The sequence below is a fragment of the Mobula hypostoma genome, chromosome X2 (genome assembly GCF_963921235.1).
Source record: "Mobula hypostoma chromosome X2, sMobHyp1.1, whole genome shotgun sequence".
Taxonomy (NCBI): Eukaryota; Metazoa; Chordata; class Chondrichthyes; order Myliobatiformes; family Myliobatidae; genus Mobula; species Mobula hypostoma.
In genome coordinates this window covers 10,969,718-10,991,919 of record NC_086129.1, presented here as the reverse complement: position 1 = coordinate 10,991,919, position 22,202 = coordinate 10,969,718, and the positions used below count along the sequence as shown (strand labels likewise).

At 42.6% G+C, this 22,202-nt stretch overlaps 1 protein-coding gene across 8 annotated transcripts in view; it reads right to left on the bottom strand.

Moving 5' to 3' along the window:
* The window catches only part of LOC134340959 (neural cell adhesion molecule 1-like), a 688,943-nt gene that overhangs the window by 156,508 nt on the left and 510,233 nt on the right, over positions 1-22,202 (bottom strand). For all 8 annotated transcript variants that reach the window (XM_063038579.1, XM_063038578.1, XM_063038580.1 and 5 more), the window contains one exon: positions 493-643. In XM_063038579.1, coding sequence (XP_062894649.1) covers positions 493-643 — 151 coding nt within the window. The remainder of the gene's footprint in view (positions 1-492; positions 644-22,202) is intronic.

Here is a 22,202-nt window from a genome sequence, read left to right as displayed (position 1 = left end):
CTGGCTCATCCTCAGCTCTATCATACTGGTTCCCATCCCCCTGCTGTATTAGTTTAAACCACTCCCAACAGCTCTAGCAAACCTTCCTGCAAGGATATTGGTCCCCCTTGCATTCAAGTGCAACCCATCTCTTTTGTACAGGTCACAACTGCCCTAGAAGAGTCTTAGTGATCCAGAAATCTGAATCCCTGCTCCCTGCTCCAATTCTTCAGCTACGCATTTATCTGCCACCTCATTCTCTTCCTACCCTTACTGTCACATTATTGACATAGTGACACATTCCAGTCAGATGTCCTTTTACCAAACTGTAGGCAAAGGAACATCAGTGTGAACATAGCAAAAGGCAGGAAAATTAGGAATTGTTACATGAGAAAATAAAGGAAGTCGACAAAAAGAGTAAATGATTCTATGCTCTATGGGAACCTAGTATTAAGTCAGACAATCCACAGAGAACATCCAAACATCTTAAAATGGTATTAACATTTTACTTACAAAGAACTTCAAGGTACATGGACTCGGAGTCCTGGCCAATTGAGTTTCTGGCTTTGCACACATATTCACCCGAGTCAGTATGCTGTATGTCCTTGAGTGTCAGTGAAGAAACTCTTGCATTGCTGCGAACCTCAATCCTCTCGTCCATGGTCTGCCGGGTAGAGAGAGATGTGATATTAACAAGGTGTGGAAGGACTGATCAAACACCTCAAGTTCACATCAGGTACATGTTCAGCACTGATTATCCGAAATGCTTGGGGCCGGAAGTGTTTTGGATATGGGATTTTTTCAGATTTAGTGACATTTGCATCTAGATAATGGAGCCACTTTGGTGAGGGAACCCAAGTCTGAACACAAAATCCATTTAGAAACATAGAAGCATAGAAAACCCACAGCACAATACAGGCCCTTCGGCCCACAAAGTTGAGCCGAATATGTCCCTACCTTAGAAATTACTAGGCATACCTATAGCCCTCTATTTTTCTAAGCTCCATGTACCTATCCAAAAGTCTCTTAAAAGACCCGATCGTATCTGCCTCCGCTGCTGGCAGCCCATTCCATGCATTCACCACTCTGAGTGAAAAACTTACCCCTGACATCTCCTCTGTACCTACTCCCCAGCACCTTAAACTTGTGTCCTCTTGTGGCAACCATTTCAGCCCTGGGAAAAAGCCCCTGACTATCCACACGATCAATGCCTCTCACCATCCTATATACCTCTATCAGGTCACCTTTCATCCTCCATCGCTCCAAGGGGAAAAGGCCGAGTTCACTCAACCTATTCTCATAAGGCATGCTCCCCAATCCAGGCAACATCCTTGTAAATCTCCTCTCCACCCTTTCTATGGCTTCCACATCCTTCCTGTAGTGAGGCGACCAGAACTGAGCACAATACTCCAAGTGGGGTCTGACCAGGGTCCTATATAGCTGCAACATTACATTTACATCACATATACAGCTTATAGACATACTCTGAAGGTAGTTTTATGTCATATATTTTGTAACTTTGTGCATGAAACAATAATGTATACCTTGAACCATCAGAAAGGTATGCTATTACTATCTTGGCCACCCAACCAACAGCCACAAGATGCTGGAGGAACTCAGCAGGCCAGGCAGCATCTATGGAAAAGAGTACAGTCTGCGTTCTGGACCGAAACCTTTCGGGAGGACTCACCCAAGTGAACTGTCAGTGGCTGTTTGGCATCGCCATCTTTCCTGATTCTGAATTTATGTGTTACCAGTAAGTAGTCTTTGTCATACATGTGTTCATCACACATATGTACTAATGCAGCCATTCAGTGTGTTAGATTTTCATAAACGATGATCTTGGCAAACTCATTAATGAACTTCTCTGCTGTTTTGTGATCAGAAGACACTTTATCACCACAATTTGAACATTTAATGCTGGGCCTTTTCCTAAATTTCTGCAAGTAGCCTGCTGAATATTTACAATTACCTTCAATTTTCAGCTCATCGTGATAGATCTTTGCTTGTTTCATGATCAGGAAACCGTTAAGCAGCATATGTTCACTCTGATGCTGATAAATCCACTCTTTCAACAGACAATTGAGATCTCCATTTTTCACTTTATGCAATGTTTTTCTATTTTTCATTAACTTCTGTTCATTACATATGTGAGGTCACTTCTCAGAACTGTCTGTGGTGCACAGAGACCTGCCCATCGCCTGGTAACCTTCCCTGCGCCTTGTGGAATTTTCCATTTGTGACGTCACGTCAGCACTCAAAAAAAAAACTGGATTTCAGAGGGTTTTGAATTTTGGAATTTTGGTTAAGGGGTGCTCAACCTGTGCCATAATTCCACTCCTGCCCCTCGACATTCTCTGGGTCTGCATTCCATACAGAATCAACTCCACACAAAGAAATTGCACTGATCAATTTAGTCAGTAACTTCAAAGTTCTATAAACTGATTAAATAAAAGCTGTTTCCTCTGCTATCAAATCCTAATTTAGTGTAATTAATAGATTTGAAAACAGCAACAATATACAAAAGAATTTATTAAGTTACTGGTGATTTCAAATCCATTAATTACACTGTGATGATTACAATCCTGTGAAACTTTAATCAATAATATCTTGCAACATGAAAACATTCTGCTTCGTTCAAGCTGTCTTTAGGGTGATGTTTCACTTGTTTACCTTATTTACTTGTTTACTTATCTTGTTTATCTTGCTTACTTGTTTATCTTCAGGTGATGTTCCACTTGTTTACTTTTATGGCTGTTGTCCAAACAGCACTTGGTCTGATTATCAATGGTTTTATATTCAGTGTAAATATAACATACCAATAGATGTTGGTCGTACAATGAATCCTATCTATGTGTGTGAGTGGGTGGTGGGAGGATGGGAAAGGGGCATCTTCTGCCTTTGTTTTGTGTTGTTGCTGTTGCTGCTTGTGTTGTTCTGCTGAACGCTGTGGGCATTCAGCGCTGGTGTTGTAATATGTGGCAAAATTTATGGGTTGCCCTCAGCACATCTTTGGGTTGTGTTGGCTGTTAATACATTTTGATGTACAAACGTTTGTACATGTGATCAGTTAATCTAACTCTGAATCCAGTACTACCTACTTGCGTTGAATCCAGGTAGAACACCAGTGTAAGTTTGACACTAAAAAACTCTGACTGAAATTATTATCTTCTCTAATTCCCTCCTTTTGAACATATCTCTCCTTAATTCATCTTCTGCTCTCTCTGTCTATTTCGATCTACATTTCGCTTGACACATCTTGCCTTCCCTGTATCAAGTACTTGGATATCACTCTTCTTCCTGAGTAACATACTTCCACAGTGTCCAGAAATACGGACCTCCTGATCCATAACTCCAGTGGGAAAGGCTCAGACCTGGTCTCACAATATCTGTCCTCACCTCCCTCTTTTTTTCCTCTCCAATTCCCTGCCTGTTCCCATGTGCAACTTCTGCTCTCTCTGAGAAAGTCAGAGTCACAGAACACTACAGCAAAGAAACAGGTCCCTTGGCCCATCTGGTCTGTGCCGAACCGTTAATCTGCCTAGTCCCATCGATCAGCTCCCAGACCGTAGCCTCCCATACACCTCCCGTCCATGTACCTATGCAAACTTCTCTTAAATGTTGAAATCCAATCCACATCCACTGACAGCTTGTTCCACATTTTCACCACTCACTGAGTGAAGACGTTTTCCCTCAGGTTCCCCTTAAATATTTCAACCTCATTTTTAACCCATTACCTTCAGTTCTAGTCTCACCCAACCTCAGAGGAAAGTGCCTGATTCCATTTATCCTATCTACACACCTCATTATTTTGTATATATCTATGAAATCTCCCCTCATTCTCCCACGAATAGGATTCACTCCTGCTCCCACACTCCCTGGATATGCTCTCGCCACCCCTCCCATTCGGCAGAAGATGCAAGAGCCTGAGAGCACGTACACTGGGCTCAAGGACCTTGTGTACAATCAGATGGATACTTGGCCTCACAATCTACCTCATTATGCACTTGCACTTTATTGCTTACCATTTTTTCGTTATTGTTTTACTTTATTCTAGCTCAAAGAATTGTGCAATGATTTGTTCAGTGTGAACAGTAAGTAAGACAAGCTTTTCACTATATTGTGATACAAAGGACAATAATAAACCAATACCAATGACATTAAAATGAATTAAAATGACGCACAGAAATTACATAAAATTCACATAGGAGCCATATATCTGTTTTCTATCTGCATTGCATTTATTATGTTTATTATGGGTAGCTAGTCATGTGGGTGAGGGTGTGGTAAAAGCAATGGGTTTAGTTACATATTTATGTTTTGTTCTGGGTGGTTTAGAACTGGGGACCATTGGGTGCCATATCTTTTGTTGACCACTTAACTTGACTTAATTAAATTTGAAACCACGTCTATGGAAATTCAACTGATTCACTACCATCTGGCTAACGAAATTCCACCTTATCTCTGTTCTAGAGGGACATGCTTATATTGTGCGGCTGTGCTGGGATATATTCCCGAATACAGCATGACATACTGTAATCCCAATTTCACTGGGCCACTCTGGGTGGTTGGAAAGAAGGAGACTAAAACTTCCTCACACTGTGTTGAAGCAATTAATGTATAATTTATAGAATCTGTGAGCAGTAAGAGGAACTGCAGTAAGATATGGACTTTGTTAGCTCTCAAACATCCTATCAACACAGCAAGAAAGCCCAAAGACTGATCACAGCCACTCACTCACACAGAGTGGTCAGTACAGCAGGAAGACAATAGTACATCTATTCACACACTGCACATAACTATTTGTGTTTCATTGTAACTATATGTGCTGTGTGCGACTATATGTACTGTGTTTTGCATCTTGACCCCACAGGAATGATCTCTGGTTTTCTGCCAGGTTGCATCACTGTCTGGTATGGAGGAGTCACTACATAGGATCAGAAAAAGCTGCAGAAAGTTGCAATCTCAGCCAGCTCCATTACTAGGCTCCCTAGCAACAAAGATATTTCAAAAGCTGATGCCACAGAATGGCAGCATCTGTCATTAAGGACTCCCATGTCCTCTTCTCATTGATATCATCCAGGAAGAGGTGCAGGAGTGTGTAGATACATGTTTTAGGAACAGCTTCTTCCCCTCCACCATCAGATTTCTGAATGGACAATGAGACCATGTACATAACTCACTATCTTTTTTGCTCTCTTTTAGCACTCTTATATAATTTAATATACACAATACTGTGCAAAAGTCTTAGGTATATATGTACAAACGTTTGTAGCTTGGGTACCTAAGACTTTTGCACAGTACTATATTTGCCAATGTGGAGTGGAGAGCGAGTTTGTAAATCCTGTGGGAGCAAAGGATGTTGGGAATGGAGAGGGTGGAGTGCCGCGGGAGGGGTGTGGGACAGGTGGCAGAGAAGGAGTGTCAGGGGCAGAGGGTGATGCGGGTGCAGGCACACCCTTGCCCTCAAACACCAGGCAAGATCATGTGATTCCAAAGAATTGGTTGATTGATCATACAAATTTCACAATATATGCCAGTGATATTAAACCTGATTCTGATTACAGAATGTTTCTGGTGCTTCCCACTTGTTCCCCTCTCTATTCCCCTTTTCCCAACCATGACTACCCTCTCCCTGCCCCCTTCCCACTATCAGTCCACAATAGAGACCCATATCAGAATCTGGATTATCATCACTCACAGATGTCATGAAATTTATTTATTTTTTTTGCAGCAATACAGTGCAATACATAAAATTACTACAGTACTGTGCAAAAGTTTTAGGCTCCCTAGTTATACAGTATATATGTGTCTTAGACTTTTGGACAGTACTGTATATATTTCATTATAATTTATAGTCCTATTATGTATTGTAATATACTGCTGCCACAAAGCAACATATTTCATGACACACACCAGTGTTATTAAACGTTATTCTGATTCTCCTCTTTTGCTTAGCTGTATGAATGTGTATGGTTGAAAGACAATAAATTTGAAAGCCTAATGGACAAAGAGGGCGGGAAAGAGTGCAAGGCAAGGAAAATGGGAGAAAGTCTGCCATTCTGCAATGCCAGGACTTGGAAGAGTATTTCCAAATCTAGAAAGTTTCACTTCATTTTCTGCCGTCAGTTTGAAGTATTTACATTGGTGTCCTTACATTCACGACATTTTCTTGTAAGCAGGCCAAAAAATGTGATGTATTATTTGGAAAATGAAGGAATGATTTACTATCTATGACAAGTGAAGCTAAATGAGATAGAATTGTGGCCAATAAAAGGAGGAAAAGGTAAACATATTAATCAGTTGGTAGGTTTGTTGCTCAGACTGACAAGAAATATTATGAGACACTAAATAAGGGCATTTAAGAAACTCTTAGGTAGGCACGTAGGTGATAGAAAAATGGAGGACTATGGGTGAAGAAGGGTTAGATTAATCGTGGAATAGGTTAAAAGATCAACATAACATCGTGTCCTGAAGGGCCTGTACTGTACTGTACTGTTCTATGTTCTTGTTTCCCACCTGAGTATCCTTCCCATAGTCTTGAAGAGTCTAAACCTGCAAAACAGTTTTGTTAACAACTGCAGACAGACTTCACTTTTTCTCGAAGTGTAGAATTGTTACTTTTCTTGTCATTTAACTTTCCTATGCTAGCTTTTATTTTGGATCAGTTACGATCAAATGGCAGAGGAGATCCAATGGGCTAAATGGCCTAATTCTGTTTCTATGTCTTATAGTCTCATAGTATGGTCTTATATACATGTAATTGTTCAGTGAATTTTCCAGTAATGATGGTACAGTGACTTCTGTATTTCTCTAGAAACTTCTTAGTTTTCAGTAACACACATAAAAAATACTGACGAAGGTTCTCGGCCCGAAACGTCCACTGTCCCTCTTCCTATAAAAGCTGCCTGGCCTGCTGCGTTCACCAGCAACTTCTATGTGTGCTGTCTGAATTTCCAGCATCTGCAGATTTCCTCGTGTTTACGTTCTTAGTTTTCAGTAGCAGATTTCATGCTGCTTGAATCTGGCTAATTTATAGGATAATTGTTATAATCGGAGTTTTTGTTATCCCTAGTCGTGGTGAGTATGAGACAACCACGAATGTTTTTCCTTAGTCTTTTCTCTGTTCTCTTGACTCCTCTTTTTTGTTTGCTTCTGCTCTTGTATCATTTAATAAAACGGTCCTATAGTAGGGTGTCGGCCCAAAACATCCACTGTTTATTCACTTACATGGACGCTGCCTGATCTGCAAAGTTCCTCCAGCAGTTTGTGTGTGTTGCTTTGGATTTCCAGCATCTACAGAATCTCTTGTGTTTAAGTGTTATGTCCCCAAATAAGGAGGATCTCACTTCAACAGGAGGCTCATGGTTGAGGTCCAGGTTTGTGGTTTGGTGTCCAGCAAACAGACACAGACAGGTCTGAGACATCTGCCACTCATGGTTAAGGCAGATATCTCTAATGTCTTTGTAAAACCAAGTGTTGCTGGGACACTTCTCTCTGCTAGATGTTTCCTTTACAGCTGCTTCCCAAGTATGCTGTTGTAGAGCAGCTCAGAATCAGATTTATTATGACGTGAAATTGGCAGGTCGGGCAGCATGAAGGTTAGTACCTTGTGGGCATGACTATGCTGGCGTTGGAATCATAGCGACACTTGCGCGTGGCCCCCAGTAATCCTCAAATTGTGTTCGTCATTGACACAAGTGATACATTTCACTGTATGTTTCAATGTTTTAATGTGACAAATGAAGCCAGTCTTCAAACACAAAAGAATCTACAGATGCTGGAAATCCAAAGCAACATATACAACACACTGCAGGAACTCAGCAGGTCAGGAGAGGAGTAAACAATTGATGTCTCAAGGCAAGAACCTCTATCAAGACTGAAGGATCTTGTTGTTTGTGACATGAAATTTAATGTTTTGTAGCAGTCTTCCTTCTTTGGTTGTCCATCGAAATCCGATGACGACGTCCACTCCTTTAACGGTGAGATCTTTGATGACTCTACAGTCCTATCCTGGACCCACAAGCTCTGTTGCAGGTGGGACATGTATATGTATTAGTGGTGGCAACCATGGCTGCATTTCTCCTGGCTCTCTTCTGCTGTCTTCTGGTTGTTCCTTCCATCTCCAGAATATGAATCCCCTTCCTACACAGCTGTCGCCAAGTGGTACGGTCAGCAGCAATCTCCTCCAGGTCCTCGGGTCTGATCTTGAACTTCCTTAAAGCATTCTTCATCTGATCCTTATAGCGCTTCTTCGGCCCTCCAGCTGAGTGTCGACCATGATGTAGCTGGCCGCCTCTCGGTAGCTGACATGGGGGTATCCATATCACGTGCCCCAGCCACTGCAGCTGACGCTGGGTGATCATGGCCTCAATACTTCTGCAGTTGGTCTTTACGAGTATTTCAGTGTGAGGCACCCGCTCACGCCAGGTAATTCCCAGGATGCGCTGGAGGCAGCTTATGTGGAAGCGCTCCAAGGACTTGATGTGACGGTTGTAGGTTACCCAAGCTTCACAGCTATAAAGGAGGGTGGTGACACAGACCGCTTGGTATACGGCGACCTTTGTGGAGGGACGAAGGCTCCTGTTCTGAAAGACTCTACACCAAAGTCTCCCAAAGGCAGCTGATGCCTGTTTAATGCGGCTCTGGATGTCGTTGTCAATGCCGCTATCCCCAGAGAGAATGCTCCCTAGATATTTGAAAGATGTCACTACTGACAGCTTTACATCACCAACAGTGAAGACAGGTAGAGTGGGTGGGACACTGGTACTCCATTGGCAAACCACTTCTGTCTTGGTGGTATTGACAGTCAGCCCCATCCTGCTGTACGCTCTTACCACCACAGCAAGGACAGTCTGAAGATCCTCCAGAGTATGGGCCACAAGACTACAGTCGTCTGCATACTGCAGCTCCAGGACCCGCTCTCTACGGAGTTTGGTGGTTGCGTGGAGCCTCCTGATGTCAAAGAGGTTGCCATCTTATCTGACGTCCACTGCCACACCGCTGCTGTCTTCAATCTCATTGTGGAGAAGCTTGGTAACACACAAGAGGATGATGTTAAAGAGCACTGGCGCTAGCATACACCCGTGCATACAAGGAAGGGCTCAGATTCTTGTCCTCCTATGGTCACCCGAGCAGTCATCCCATCGTGGAACTGGTGGAGGATGTTAACAAATTTATACATTCATCTGAAATTACTATACATCACAAAATGAAGTAAGTGGTACCAACAATAAAGGAATAATAAGGTAGAGCTCATGGGCCATTCAGAAATCTGATTGCAGAGGGGAAGAAGCTGTTCCTGAATTATTGACTGTGGATCTTCAGGGTCTGTTATTGCTCCCTGATGGTGGTAATGAGAAGAGGACATATCCTTAATGGTGAGAGTCCTTACTAATGGATGCTACCTTCCTGAGGTGCTTCCTCCTTGACAGTGGGAGGGACAGGCCCAAGAAGGTTCTCTCAAGCTACTGCAGCTGAGCCCAGCTGAATACTGTGGCACCGTTATCCTAGCAGTTACCGCAATGCTTTGCAGTATCAGATGATCCCCAATTGGGGTTCAATTCCTGCCGTTGTCTGTAAGGAGTTTGTACATTCTCTCGTTGGCTGCATGGGTTTCCTCCAGGCTCTCCGGTTTCCTCCGACATTCCAAAGACATACGGGTTTAGGGTTAGTAAATCATGGGCATGATATGTTGGTGCCGGAAGAACATTTGCAGGCTGTCCTCAGCAGATATTCAGAGCGCACTGGTCGTTGCCATAAATGACACATTTCACTGTTTCGATGTACAGTTTTGTGTGAGAAATAAAGCTCATCTTGATTAAGTCCAAAGTAAAGAGGGTGGAGAGTCTTCTCCACTTTCTCCTGTTGCTGACAGAGGGTCGGGGGAGGGCAAGCTCTCTCTCATGGATCCCTGTTATCTTTGATGCTCTCCTAACTTTAACTACTTTCCCCTCCTCCCATCTTCTTATTCTGGCTACTGCCCTCTTCCTTTCCAGTCCTAATGCAGGATCTCTGTCCAAAACTTTGATTGCTTATTCCTCTCCATAGATGCTGCCTGAATTGCTGAGTTCCTCCAGTATTTTGTGTGTGTTGCTCAAGATGTCCAGCATCTGTAGAAACTCTTGTGTTTATATCCCTTTGGATTGCCAATGACTAGAACCTTAACTGGACCTGTCAATACCATAGCAACAAGGGAAGATCACAGGATGGGTATCTAGCAGCTAAGTGACTCGCCTCCTGACCCCACAAAGCCTTTCTACCATCTACAAGGTAGAATCAGGAGTGTGTTGGAATACCTTTCACAAGCCTGGATAAGTGCACCTCTAACAATACTCAGGGATATTGATGATATGCAGGTCAAAGTAACCTGCTTGATTCATATCCATCCCATTACCTGAGGAATTCAGTTCCTTCCCAACTAGCATACCATAGGCACAGTCTGCACCATCCATGCAAATATGTAGTTACTTGCCAAGGTTTCTTGGACAACACCTCTCAATGAGTGCCAGAGATGAAAAGGGTTTAGGTGCAAGGGAACACCATTGCCTGCATGGGTAACTTCACTTGCCCTATCATTGAAATGTTCCCACATCCTATGGCTTTATTTTCAAGGACTCTTCATCTCATGTTTTCGATATTTAATGTTTATTTATTTATCATTTATTTATTTTTCTACTTGCACAGTTTTATCTCTTATGCACAGTGGTTAAATGCCCAAGTTGGTCTGGTCTTTCATTGATTCTATTCTGGTTATTTGAGTATGCCCATAAGAAAATTAATCTCAGGGCTATATATGGTGAAATGTATGTATTTTGATAATAAATTAACTTTGAACTTTAGGTTAAACAACATCCTCACCAGTCCTTCACTGCTGCTGCATTTATATTTGGGGCAGTGTCATAGTGTAGCTGTTAGTGTAATGCTATTACAATACCATCGATCCAGTTTCAATTCCACCACTGTCTCTTCAGAGTTTGCACATTCTGTTTGTGATCGTGTGGATTTCCTCCGGGTGCTGCAGATTTATCTCACATTCCAAAGATACAGGGGTGCATAGGTTAATTGGTCGTATGGGTGTAATTGGGTGGTGTGGGCTTGTTGGGTGCAAGGGCCTGTTACCGTGTTGTATCTCTAAATAAATAAATAAATCATGCGACTTCCTTCTCAACAATACTGAGGGTGCACCCTCAACACATCATGGAAACCAGTCTCCCCTCCATGGATGCTGTCTACACTTCTCACTGCTGAGGCAAAGAAAACAATCAAAGACCCCCACTCACCCTGAACCTTCTCTCCTCCCTTTTCCTTTTGTGGAAGGCACAAAAACCTGAAAGCATGTACACAAGCTGCATAAAATAAATGAGCAGTCCTCTAGTGCAGTAAGTGGACTGTTGTTCTCACAATCTACCTTGTTATGGCCTTGTAACTTGCTGCTTGCCTGCACTGGACTTGCCTTGTAACTTGGGACACTTCATTCTGCATTCTCTTATTGTTTTCCCTTGTACTACCTCAATTCACTTCTGTACTTAAGTGATCCATACGGACTGCCACTCTCAGGCTAGAGGAGCAAGACCTCATATTCCATCTAGCTAGCCTTCAATTTGATGGCATGAACATCAATTTCTCCTTTTTCCGGTACTTTTTTCCCTCTCCACCTCTTCCCTCTTCTGTTCTCCACTCTGGCCTCTCACCTCTTCTGCTCACCTCCCTATCACCTCCCCCCGGTGCCCCTCCTCCTTCACTTTTTCTCACTTTTCACTTTTTCTCTCTTCTCCTATCCGTGTCCTCCTTCTCCAACCTTTTCCACAATTACCTCCCAACTTCTCACTTCATCCTCCCTCCCCCACCCATCTGGCTTCACCTATCACCTTCCAGCTAGTCCTCCTTCCCCTCTCACCCTCCTTCTTATTATGGCATCTTCCTCTTTCCTTTCCAGTCCTGATGAAGAGTTTCAGCCTGAAACGTTGACTATTTATTCATTTCCATAGATGCTGCCTGACCTGCTGAGTTCCTCCAGCATTTTGAGGGGTGGAGTTTGAACCATGAAGTGTGAGGGTTAGAGTTTGAGGTGTGGAATTTGAGGCATCGAGTTTGGGGGTGGAGTTTGAGGTGTGGATTTTGAGGGGTGGAGTTTGAGGCATGGAGTTTGCGGAGTGGAGCTTCAGGCTTGGTGTTTGAGGGGTGGAGTTTCAGGCATTGATTTTGAGGGGTGGAGTTTGAGGGATGAAGCATGAGAAACAGTTTTTACCACTGTACCTTATACACGTGACAAAAATAAACAAATTTACCAATTTTACAATCATAAAAAGTGCAGTGGGTCAAGAAATAAATAACAACAACAACAAGAATAAGAATAATGAAATTAACTTCTGAAGGGCAATTACGGAAAAGACACTAAATATTGGCTGAGCCTGCAAAGTCCAGGTCCCAGCAATTAATAAGCAAATACTTTTCCGCCAATTGCAGTTTGTTTGAATTTTGCAGTTTCTGTTTATGTGCAGTTCATGGGAATGAACTTTAACATCTTTGTTCTGGTAATAGCTAAATAAAAAACTGATGAAGCCTTGGGGAATGCTAAGAGTTTAAAAGATAAAGTTCTATAACACTTCCATTTCCAAAAGTAACCTATTATGAAAGATAATGAAATTGAAATGACTGCAGATGAACTGTGCAACTCAGCTTTATTGTTCCCTCTTTTCGGTCATTGTGCAATGACCCAGACTGAGAGAAGATTAATGAGAAATCTGAGTGAAGTTGTATAGAATGGGGGCTGTAATTTTCCACAGAGAGGTTGCTGTCATTCTTTGCCATACAGATAGCTTTTACACTTTGGGATTATACTGCCTTCAACTTTTTCTTGTTTACACATGAAACTTAAACAAGAATAAACACACTGAAGCATTTTGTTTCATTTTCTGAAGCCCCTTTATGTAGAAGTGCTCAAACAAAACACATAGCATGATAGCATAATGGTTAACGCAATTGCCCTACAGCACCAGCGATAACCAATTGGGGTTTGATTCCTGCAAGGAGTTCAAATGTTCTCCCAAGGACAATGTAGGTTTCCACCAGGTGCTCCAGATTCCTCCCAGATTCCTGAAAAATGCGTTGTGGTAATATGGTCCTGCTGACTATACATGCATTTACATGACAGTGACACAAGTGTGAAAAGTTATATGCAGTTACGTAATGCATTCTACAGACATACAGATAGGGTAAGTGAGTTGTGGGCGTGCTAGAAGCATGGCAACACTTGCTCCGCCCTCGGAATGTGTAGGTCATTGACACAAAACAATAGATTACACTGTATGTTTCCATGTTTTGAAGTATGTGTTAAATAAAGTTAATAAGATAAAGCTAATCTGAATAATTTCATGCACGTAACCTCACCTGCATGACGAAAGGTTCGACTTTCTACACATACATTCAGCTAATTTCAGCCTGTAGTCACTGCAGTTTTAAGAATGAGGGGGTGGAAATCTCATTAAAACCTATCAAATTTTGAAAGGTCTAGACAGAGTAAATATGGAGAGGATGTTTCCTACAGTGGGAAAGTCTGAGACCAGAGGGCACGACCTCAGAATAGAAGGGCATCCATTTAGAACAGAGATGAGGAGGAGGAATTTCTTTAGCCAGAGGGAGGCGAATCTATGGAATTCATTGTCATAGATGGCTCTGGAGGCCAAGTAATTGGATATATTTTAGGCAGAGGTTGATAGGGTCTTGTTTCGTCAGGGTACTGGGAGAAGGCTGGAGAATGAGGTTGAGAGGGATAATAAATTGGCCATGATGGAATAGCGGAGCAGACTCGAGTGGCCTAATTCAGCTCTAATATCTTATAAAAATTATGATTCAGCTTAAGTGTTAAACATGAAGAAGCTTTGGCTTCAGCTTTGACTTGCTACTGGACTTCACTAATAATAAACCAATGGTGCTCAAGGCAGACAAGTATGTATGTGACAAATAGAGCTAATCTTCAATCTTTACAAATATGAGTCAGGGCATTTTGGTGGGAAGAATACAAGGACACTTATCACTTGTAGGGTGCAAGCTTAAGTGGGATGGAAGAATCAAAGGATCTCAGAGCATAAATATAGTAATTACTGAAATCTATACCACAAGTAAGCAAGGGTAGAAAAAATACAAAGCTCAATATATACTGTCTTTTGGTTAGACCTCACTCTGGGTACTGGAACATCATGGAGGATCCACCTACGCTGCTCATGGACCATTTGTCCTACTTCCATTAGGGAGGAGGCTATGTAGAATCCAGGCCAGGCCAACCAGACTCAAAAACTTTTACTTCCCCAAAGCAGTAAGGCTGATCTTAAACCCAAAAATAGTGAGGCTGTGGATCCTGAATTCCATAGCTGAGGTGAATAATGCAGAGATAAGGGGTGGCTTGAGAAGTAGAAGAGGATGAAGGGATGAGAGGGTCACTTTCAGAGACTCTACATCTCATGGTCTCAATATTATTCGTTTATCTAGCTGCCTATTACTTGTATTATTTTGAGGCACAAAATAGAGGATCGTCCACTTAGAACAGAGATGATAAAGAATTTCTCCAGACAGAGGGTGGTGAATCTGTGGAATTCATTGCCACAGACAACTGTAGAAACCAAGTCAGTGGGGTGTATTTAAGGCGGAGGTTGATAAGTTCTTGATTAGTCAGGGCATGAAAAGTTATGGGGAGAATGGGTTGAGAGGGAAAATTGATCAGCCATAATGAAATGCCAGAGCAGATTTGATGGGCTGAATGGCCTAATTCTGCTCCAATGTCTTATGGTCTAATTCAGTGGTCCCCAATCACCGGGCCGCAAAGTGTGTGCTATCAGGCCGCGAGGAAACAACATGATTTGGCGATATGAAACGATATGAGTCGGCTGCACCTTTCCTCATTCCCTGTCGTGCACTGTTGAACTTGAACACCCCCCATCCACCCCAGCCGGTCCGCAAGAATATTGTCAATATTAAACCGGTCCGCAGTGCAAAAAAGGTTGGGGACCCCTGGTCTAATTTGTCTTCTTTTGCACATTGGTTATTTGTCAGTATTTATTTGTGTATAGTTTTTCACAAATTCTATGGTATTTCTTTGCTGTAAATGAGTGCAAGAAAATGAATCTTAGGATAGTAATGGTAACTTTGATAATAAATTTATTTTGAACTTTGACAATGACAGAACAAATAAATGGGAGACTTGAATGGACCATAAACACCTGTATGGATTATTTGAGATGAAAGGTTTTTAGTGGGTTCTTTGGCAATGCACTCTCCTAATCACTGACTCAATTTAGCTCATGACTGAAAATCAAAAAATTTGCAGGTGCTGAAAATCTGAAATAAAAACAGAAAATGCTAGAAAGACTCAGCAGGTCAGGCAGCAACCATGCAGAGAGAAAATAGTTAACAAATCAGGTCAACGGAGGGCAGAGGATGTTTTGATGAAAGGTCACCCGAACTTGGTACATCAACTGTGTTTTTCTCTCCATGGAATGTTGCCTGACTGGCTCAGAAGTTCTAGTGCCTTGTTTTTATGCCCTGTTAAAGAGTTCATTCTATTATCAACAAACTCACTATTGGCCTAATTTTCACGCTGACCCCTTGTCTTCAGCAGTGTGCCAAACTGAACTATTTTGTGCTAGGATGCTCAGGAAGTCGAAAGGAATTGTTCAAGTTCCTTCTGAGTATTGGTTCCTAACGATTAGCTGCTCAGGTCACAAAGGCTCAGAGAAGCAAAATAATGGGGCATATTAAGCAAAGAAATAACTATACAGGAGGAAAGCAGAAGCACTAGGTTCCTTTTGTCTACCTGAATGTAAGACTTGTGATGGTGAGCCTTTGTGTCTGAACAGTAATTTCGATCTCAATTGTCAGTTGCAAACTGTAGTGAATGGAGATTTCCTTAATAGTGTTAAAACTGCTTACATTTCACCAGCCTGCACAGTTTGAAAATAAAATGAGACCAAAAAAAAAGTGAAATGCAGGTAACATCTTGATTACCTAAAATATTTTAAAAAATTGTAAGTACTCGAAATTTGAAATAAGAAGAAAATGCAGATGATCCTCAGAAGGTCAGGCAAAATCTAAGGAGAGTGAAACAGCATTAAGGGACAAGTTAATGGCTTTTTCATCATAAGTTAAAAATCAAACAAGTTTTGCTTCAGAGAAGGAGCAGGAATGTAGAAAATAAAGTGTGTCAGAGTGGAAAGTAATAATGCATGGCCTATTAAAATTCGTCCTGTTGGAAATTGTGCACAAAATGCAGGCATATGCTTACACATTGTGATTATTAAATCAACTTGGGAGGAAGCTCTGCACTGAAGATACAACCGAGGGATGTCAGAATGACTTGGACACGTATCATTACCAGACCAAGTGGTCTAGGATGGAAGAGCATCTCCAAACATTGGCTGGCTACAAATGAACCTTACTGGGACTGAAGCTTTTTTCATTGATAGCTAGCTGAGATAGCGATTGGCATTTTTTAAACTCTACTTCAATTGAAGGATGGCATTGATGCATTGGTCTGGTTAACGAGACCAATTCAGGTTCAAGGGGCTGTGAGGGGTAAGTTTTGTACTCAGAGAGTTGTGGATGCCTGGAATGCGCTGCCTGTTATGGCAGTAGAGGCAAATACACTGGAGGCTTTTAAGAGATGTTTGGATAGGTACATGAATGTAAAGAAGATGGAGGGATTAGTGTTAGGGGGTTTTAAAATTTGGTTGGTTCAGCACACCACTGTGGGCTGAATGGCCTGTTCCTGTGTGGTATTGTTTTACGTTCTGTGAGAGAAAGGATTTTAAGACAGCATAGGTCAATTTAAAACATGCTCTCCCCTTCCTCCTCCAGGGGTATGGAACATTTTCAAAATGTTCAGCATCTATCACACCACCCTCACTAATCTCCTGTATCTTCTTTCCTTCATAAAATTCTCCGCCCTATACGCTCAATCTGTGCCGATCTCAATGTGACCTATTTTTCTGCGATCTCTGAGATGGCACAATGACATATCGATCATTATGAAGGATTGTATCTCTAGTTTGTCCTATACCTAAACAATAGCTGTCTACTAAGTCCATGCATGAAAAATAGTCTGCTTTGCTAACAGAACCAAACTATTTTCTGCTCAGTCTGACAAATATCTATAGTTATTCCTGACTAATCCCACACACTTTTCTTCAATTAAAAGGGCAATAACTGATTTCACTCATTATAGCGACATGAAATTCCTGCAGAATGACTTTTATCCAGATCCATTCCTTAAGTACCAGCTACTGCTTCACAACAATTTTCTTAACATTAATTTTCATTGCATTTTAATTGTACTTATTTCAATTTTACCAAGCAATAGCAACAAGATACCAAGTAAATACCAATTAAATTTTTATTTTACTCTTCAATTGTGAAAAAAAGCTACTGAAGGCTCGGTGATGGTAATTCAATTGACGTTTCATTGAAATTTCAGTCAATTAGCATCACTAAGTCCTCTCCACCAATGTTGCAGAGGCCTCCACTAACAAGAACCGTAACTGGATCAGCCACAAGAAAGAAAGAGTTAAGAAATAATTTAGACATGTCTAGAGTTTTAGAACATAGAACCTTACAGCACAGGTTTTATGTCCTATCTTTGTCCCTCGATACTTTGTTGATCTTTAAACCTACATCAAGATCAATCTAACCCTTCCCTCCTACATAGCCCTCCATTTCTCTACCATCCATGTGCCTAATTAAGAGTTTCTTAAATGTCCCTGATGTTTCTGCCTCTACCACCACTCCTTGCAGCATATTCCATGCACTTACTACCCTCTGTGTATAAAACCTTCCTCTGACATCCCCCAGCCTTACTAGTAGAACACAGAACAACACAGTACAGTACAGGCCCCTCAGTACACAATATTGTGCTGACCTTTTAACCCACTTTGAGCCAGGTATCGAGCACTAATGTATCTGTATCTGCCTCTACTACTACCTCTGACAGGGCACCGCACACACTCACCACTCTCTGTGTAAAAAAAACTTACCTCTGACATCTCCCCCCTATACTTCCCTCCAATCACCTTAACATTATGCTCCCTGCTTTAGCCATTTTCACCCGTGGGAAAAAGTCTCCAGCTGTCCACTCATTTCATTCCTCTTATCATCTTGTACACATCTATCAAGTCACCTCTCATTCTTGTTCACTCCAAAGAGAAAAGCCCACAGGGGAGGAAGAAGCACAAGATGATAGATGAAACCGGGAGGAGGGGAGGGATGAAGTAAAGAGCTGGGAAGTTGATTGGTGAAAGACATACAGGGTTGGAGAAGGGAGAATATGTCTGCCGAGTACAGAAGGCCATGGAAGGAAGAAAAGTAAGCACCAGAGGGAGGAGATGGGCAAGTAAGCAGGTAAGGTGAGAGAGGGAAAAGGGGGTGGGGAATGGTGAAGGGGGAGGCATTATCAGAAGTTCAAGAAATCAATGTTCATGCCACCAGGTTGGAGGCTACCCAGACGGAAGATAAGGTGTTGCCCCTCCAACTTGAGTGAGGCCTCATCATGACGATAGAGGAGGCCATGGCTTGACATATCAGAATGGGAATGGGGAGTGGAATTAAAATGGGTGGCCACTGGGAGATCCCACTTTTTCTGGCAGACGGAGCATATGTGCTCGGTGAAGCGGCCTCACAACCTACATTGGGTCTCACAGAAATACAGGAGGCCACACCAGGAGCACCTGACACAGTACATAACCCCAAAAGACTCACAGGTGAAGTGTCACCTCACCTGGAAGGACTGTTTGGGGCCCTGAATGGTTATGAGGGAGGAGGTGTAGGGGCAGGTGTAGCACTTGTTCTGCTTGCAAGGGTAAGTGCCAGGAGGGAGATCAATGGGGGGGGGGGAGAAATGAATGGACAAGGAAGCGATCCCTGTGGAAAGCAGAAAGTGGCGGGGGGGGGAGGAAGCTGTGCTTGGTGGTGGGATCCCATTGGAGATGGCAGAAGTTATAGAGAATTAATGTGCTGGATGTGGAGGCTGATGGGGTGGTAGATGAACCCTATCCCTGGTGGGGTGGCGGGAGGATGGGGTGAAGGTAGACGTGCACGAAATGGAAGAGATGTAGTTGAGGGCAGCGTTGATGGTGGAGGAAGGGGAACCCCTTTCTTTGAAGGAGGAGGACAATTCCTTAGTTCTGGAATTAAAAACCTCATCCTGTCAGCAGATGTGGCAGAGACAGAGGAACTGAGAGAAGGGGATGGGGAATTTTTACAAGCAACAGGGTGGGAAGAGGTATAGTCCAGGTAGCTGTGAGAGTCTGTGGGTTTATAATAGAAATCAGTAGATAAGCTGTCTCCAGAAACAGAGAGAGAGAGATTGAGAAAGGGGAGGGAGGAGTGTGAAATGGACCAGGTAAATTTGAGGGCAGGGTGGAAGTTGGAGGCAAAGTTGATGAAATCGACCAGCTCCGCATGAGCACAGGAAGCAGCACCAATGCAGTCATCGATGTAGCCTAAGAAAAGTTGGGGAATGACACCGGTGTAGGCTTGGAACATAGACTATTCTATGTAGCCGACAAAAAACTTTTCTTCTTCATTGCTCCTTCTAGTAAAACCATGCCAGAAAAAAAGACTTTAAATGGGCATGAAACAATGAAAGGTTTTGTTTTTTTTTAAATTTAATTAGAGATCCAGCACAGAACAGGCCCTTCCGGCAACCCACTTATTTAACCTAAGCGAATCACAGGACAATTTACAATGAGCAATTGACCTACTAACCGGTATGTCTTTGGAATGTGGGTGGAAACCGGAGCACCTGGATGAAACTCACGCTGTCCAGGGGAGGACGTGCAAATTCCTTAAAGACAGAGCCTGAATTGATGTCTCTAATCACTCAAGCTGTAATAGCATCACACGAACCGCTACACCACCATGACGCCCTCAACCTACATCATTGTCTTCAGATCGTCAACTGACAATTCTCTCTGCCTCTATTGCTGCATTCTGATCTGCTGAGTACCTTTAACATTAGAGTATTATTACAGCATCAAAACCACTCTCTTCAGTCACGAGAAGAGGTTGCAGTTGTTTTTATTAAGCAATGTGTTAAATTAGCAAACCTCATCTGAATTCTGTGGTACTATACTTTAAACTGCATTGCTTTAGGCTACTGCTCTAGAGCAGTGGTTGGATTACAAGGACATCCCTTTACAAATGTGGTAAAGAGGAATTTCTTTAGCCAGAGGGTTGTGAATCTGTGGAATTCACCACCACAGATGGCCGTGGAGGCCAAGTCATTGATATATTTGAAGGAGAGGTTGATACGCTCTTGATTAGTCATGGTATCAAAGGTTACGGGGGAGAAGGCTGGAGAATGGGGTTGAGAGAGATAATAAATCAGCCATGATGGAATGACAGAGCAGACTTGATGGGCCTAATTGGGAATGACAACCAGATCAAATTCTTGTAAAACATTTTAACCCATTGTTAAAAAGTCCACTGCTGTCTTCTCCTGGTCTACCCTATATGGGACCCCACTGGTTGATTCGCAAACACCTCTCAGTTTTTCCACTGCTGCTACGCTGAGACATACAAAGATAACACTACTACTGTTGATGCAGTACTGTTACAACACTGTTATCTATCCATATGTATTGAAAATTGTTCAGGTATACCTGTTCACAAAACCGCAAGGCAAACCTGGTCCAGCTGTTATGGGTTTGGAGATTTGACTGTGTGTGTGAGTGGGTGGAGGGTGGGAAAGGGGCTTTATTTCTGTTGTTGTTTTGTTGTTGCTGTTGCTGTACACTGTGGGCATGCTATGTTGGTGCCAGAATGTGTGGTGACACTTGTGGGCTGCCCCCAGCACATCCTGAGGCTATGTTGGTTGTGAACGCAGATGACATATATCACTGTATGTTTCGATGTACAGAACATATGACATATATCGTACTATGCAAAAGTACATGTAGCTAGTGTGCCAAAGACTTTTGCACAAAACCATATTTTAGAACATGGAGCAGGCAGCGAGTTTGTAAATATAGCGGGAGCAAAGTATGTTGGGAGTGGTGAGGGTGGAGCGCTGCAGGAAGGGTATGGGACAGGTGGCAGAGAAGGAGTGCCAGGGATGAGGGGGAAGGCACGGGTGCAGACACACTCAGCCCCGAGACACCAGGCAAAGTCATTAGATTCCAAACAATTGGTTTATTGATCATTACAAGATGTCTCTCTGATGCTTCCCACTCCCTTCCCCTTTTTCTATTCATGATTCCCTCTCCCTGTCCCCTTCCCACTCTCAGTCCACAATAGAGACCCATATCAGAATCAGGTTTATCATCAGTCACATCTGTCATAAAATTCGTTTTTTTTGTGGCAGCAGTACAGTGCAATACATAAAATTACTACAGTACTGTGCAAACGTCTTAGGACCTTAGCTATATATGTGTGCCCAAGACATTTGTACAGTACTGTAAATGAATATGAATCTGGGCTTTTATTGCCCAGTCTATTTCTAAACAGCAACACTGATGGAAATTGTCACTGTGAGTGTTATGAAGCACTAGTTACTTAAATACTTGTTCACTCTCACCTGAAGCATTCCACCCCTGACCTTACCATTGGTCCAAATCTGATACAAAGAGATGAAAGTCAAAGTCAAGATCGAGTTTAATGTCCATAAGACATGTCATATGCACATGTACAGGTAGGCACAGGTGCAATGAAAATCATACTCGCATCAGGATCATAGGCACAGAGCATCAGAGAACCAACACAATTCTCGAGGTGAGGTGAGAGTGATATGACCTGCCAGATGAAGTGGTGGGGGGGGGGGTACAAATATAATACTTAAAAGACATTTGGGCTTGCACATGGATTGGGAAGGTTTAAGGGATATGGGCCAATGGGACCAGCTCAGGAAGGCAGCTGGGTCAGTACAGATAGTTGGGCTGAAAGGCCTGCTTCTGTGCTGCATAACTATGACTAATCTTCTCCGACGATCGTCACCTCATCATGGTGGAGAGGCTTGTGAGTTCCTGAGATCCTGAAAGGAATGCTGTCTGGAGCTTATCTCCTGGGAGGGCCAAGGGGGAGGTTCCATTCAAAGAGTGATCCAGCCAAGACCCCATGATTGGAGCTGGCGGAAGATGATGACACATCACAATGACAGTGAAGGTGAAGGAAGGTTGCAACAGTGAAGGGTTCCCTGTCATCTTGCATTCCATGTCACTGGACCTGACCTTGAACTGTCA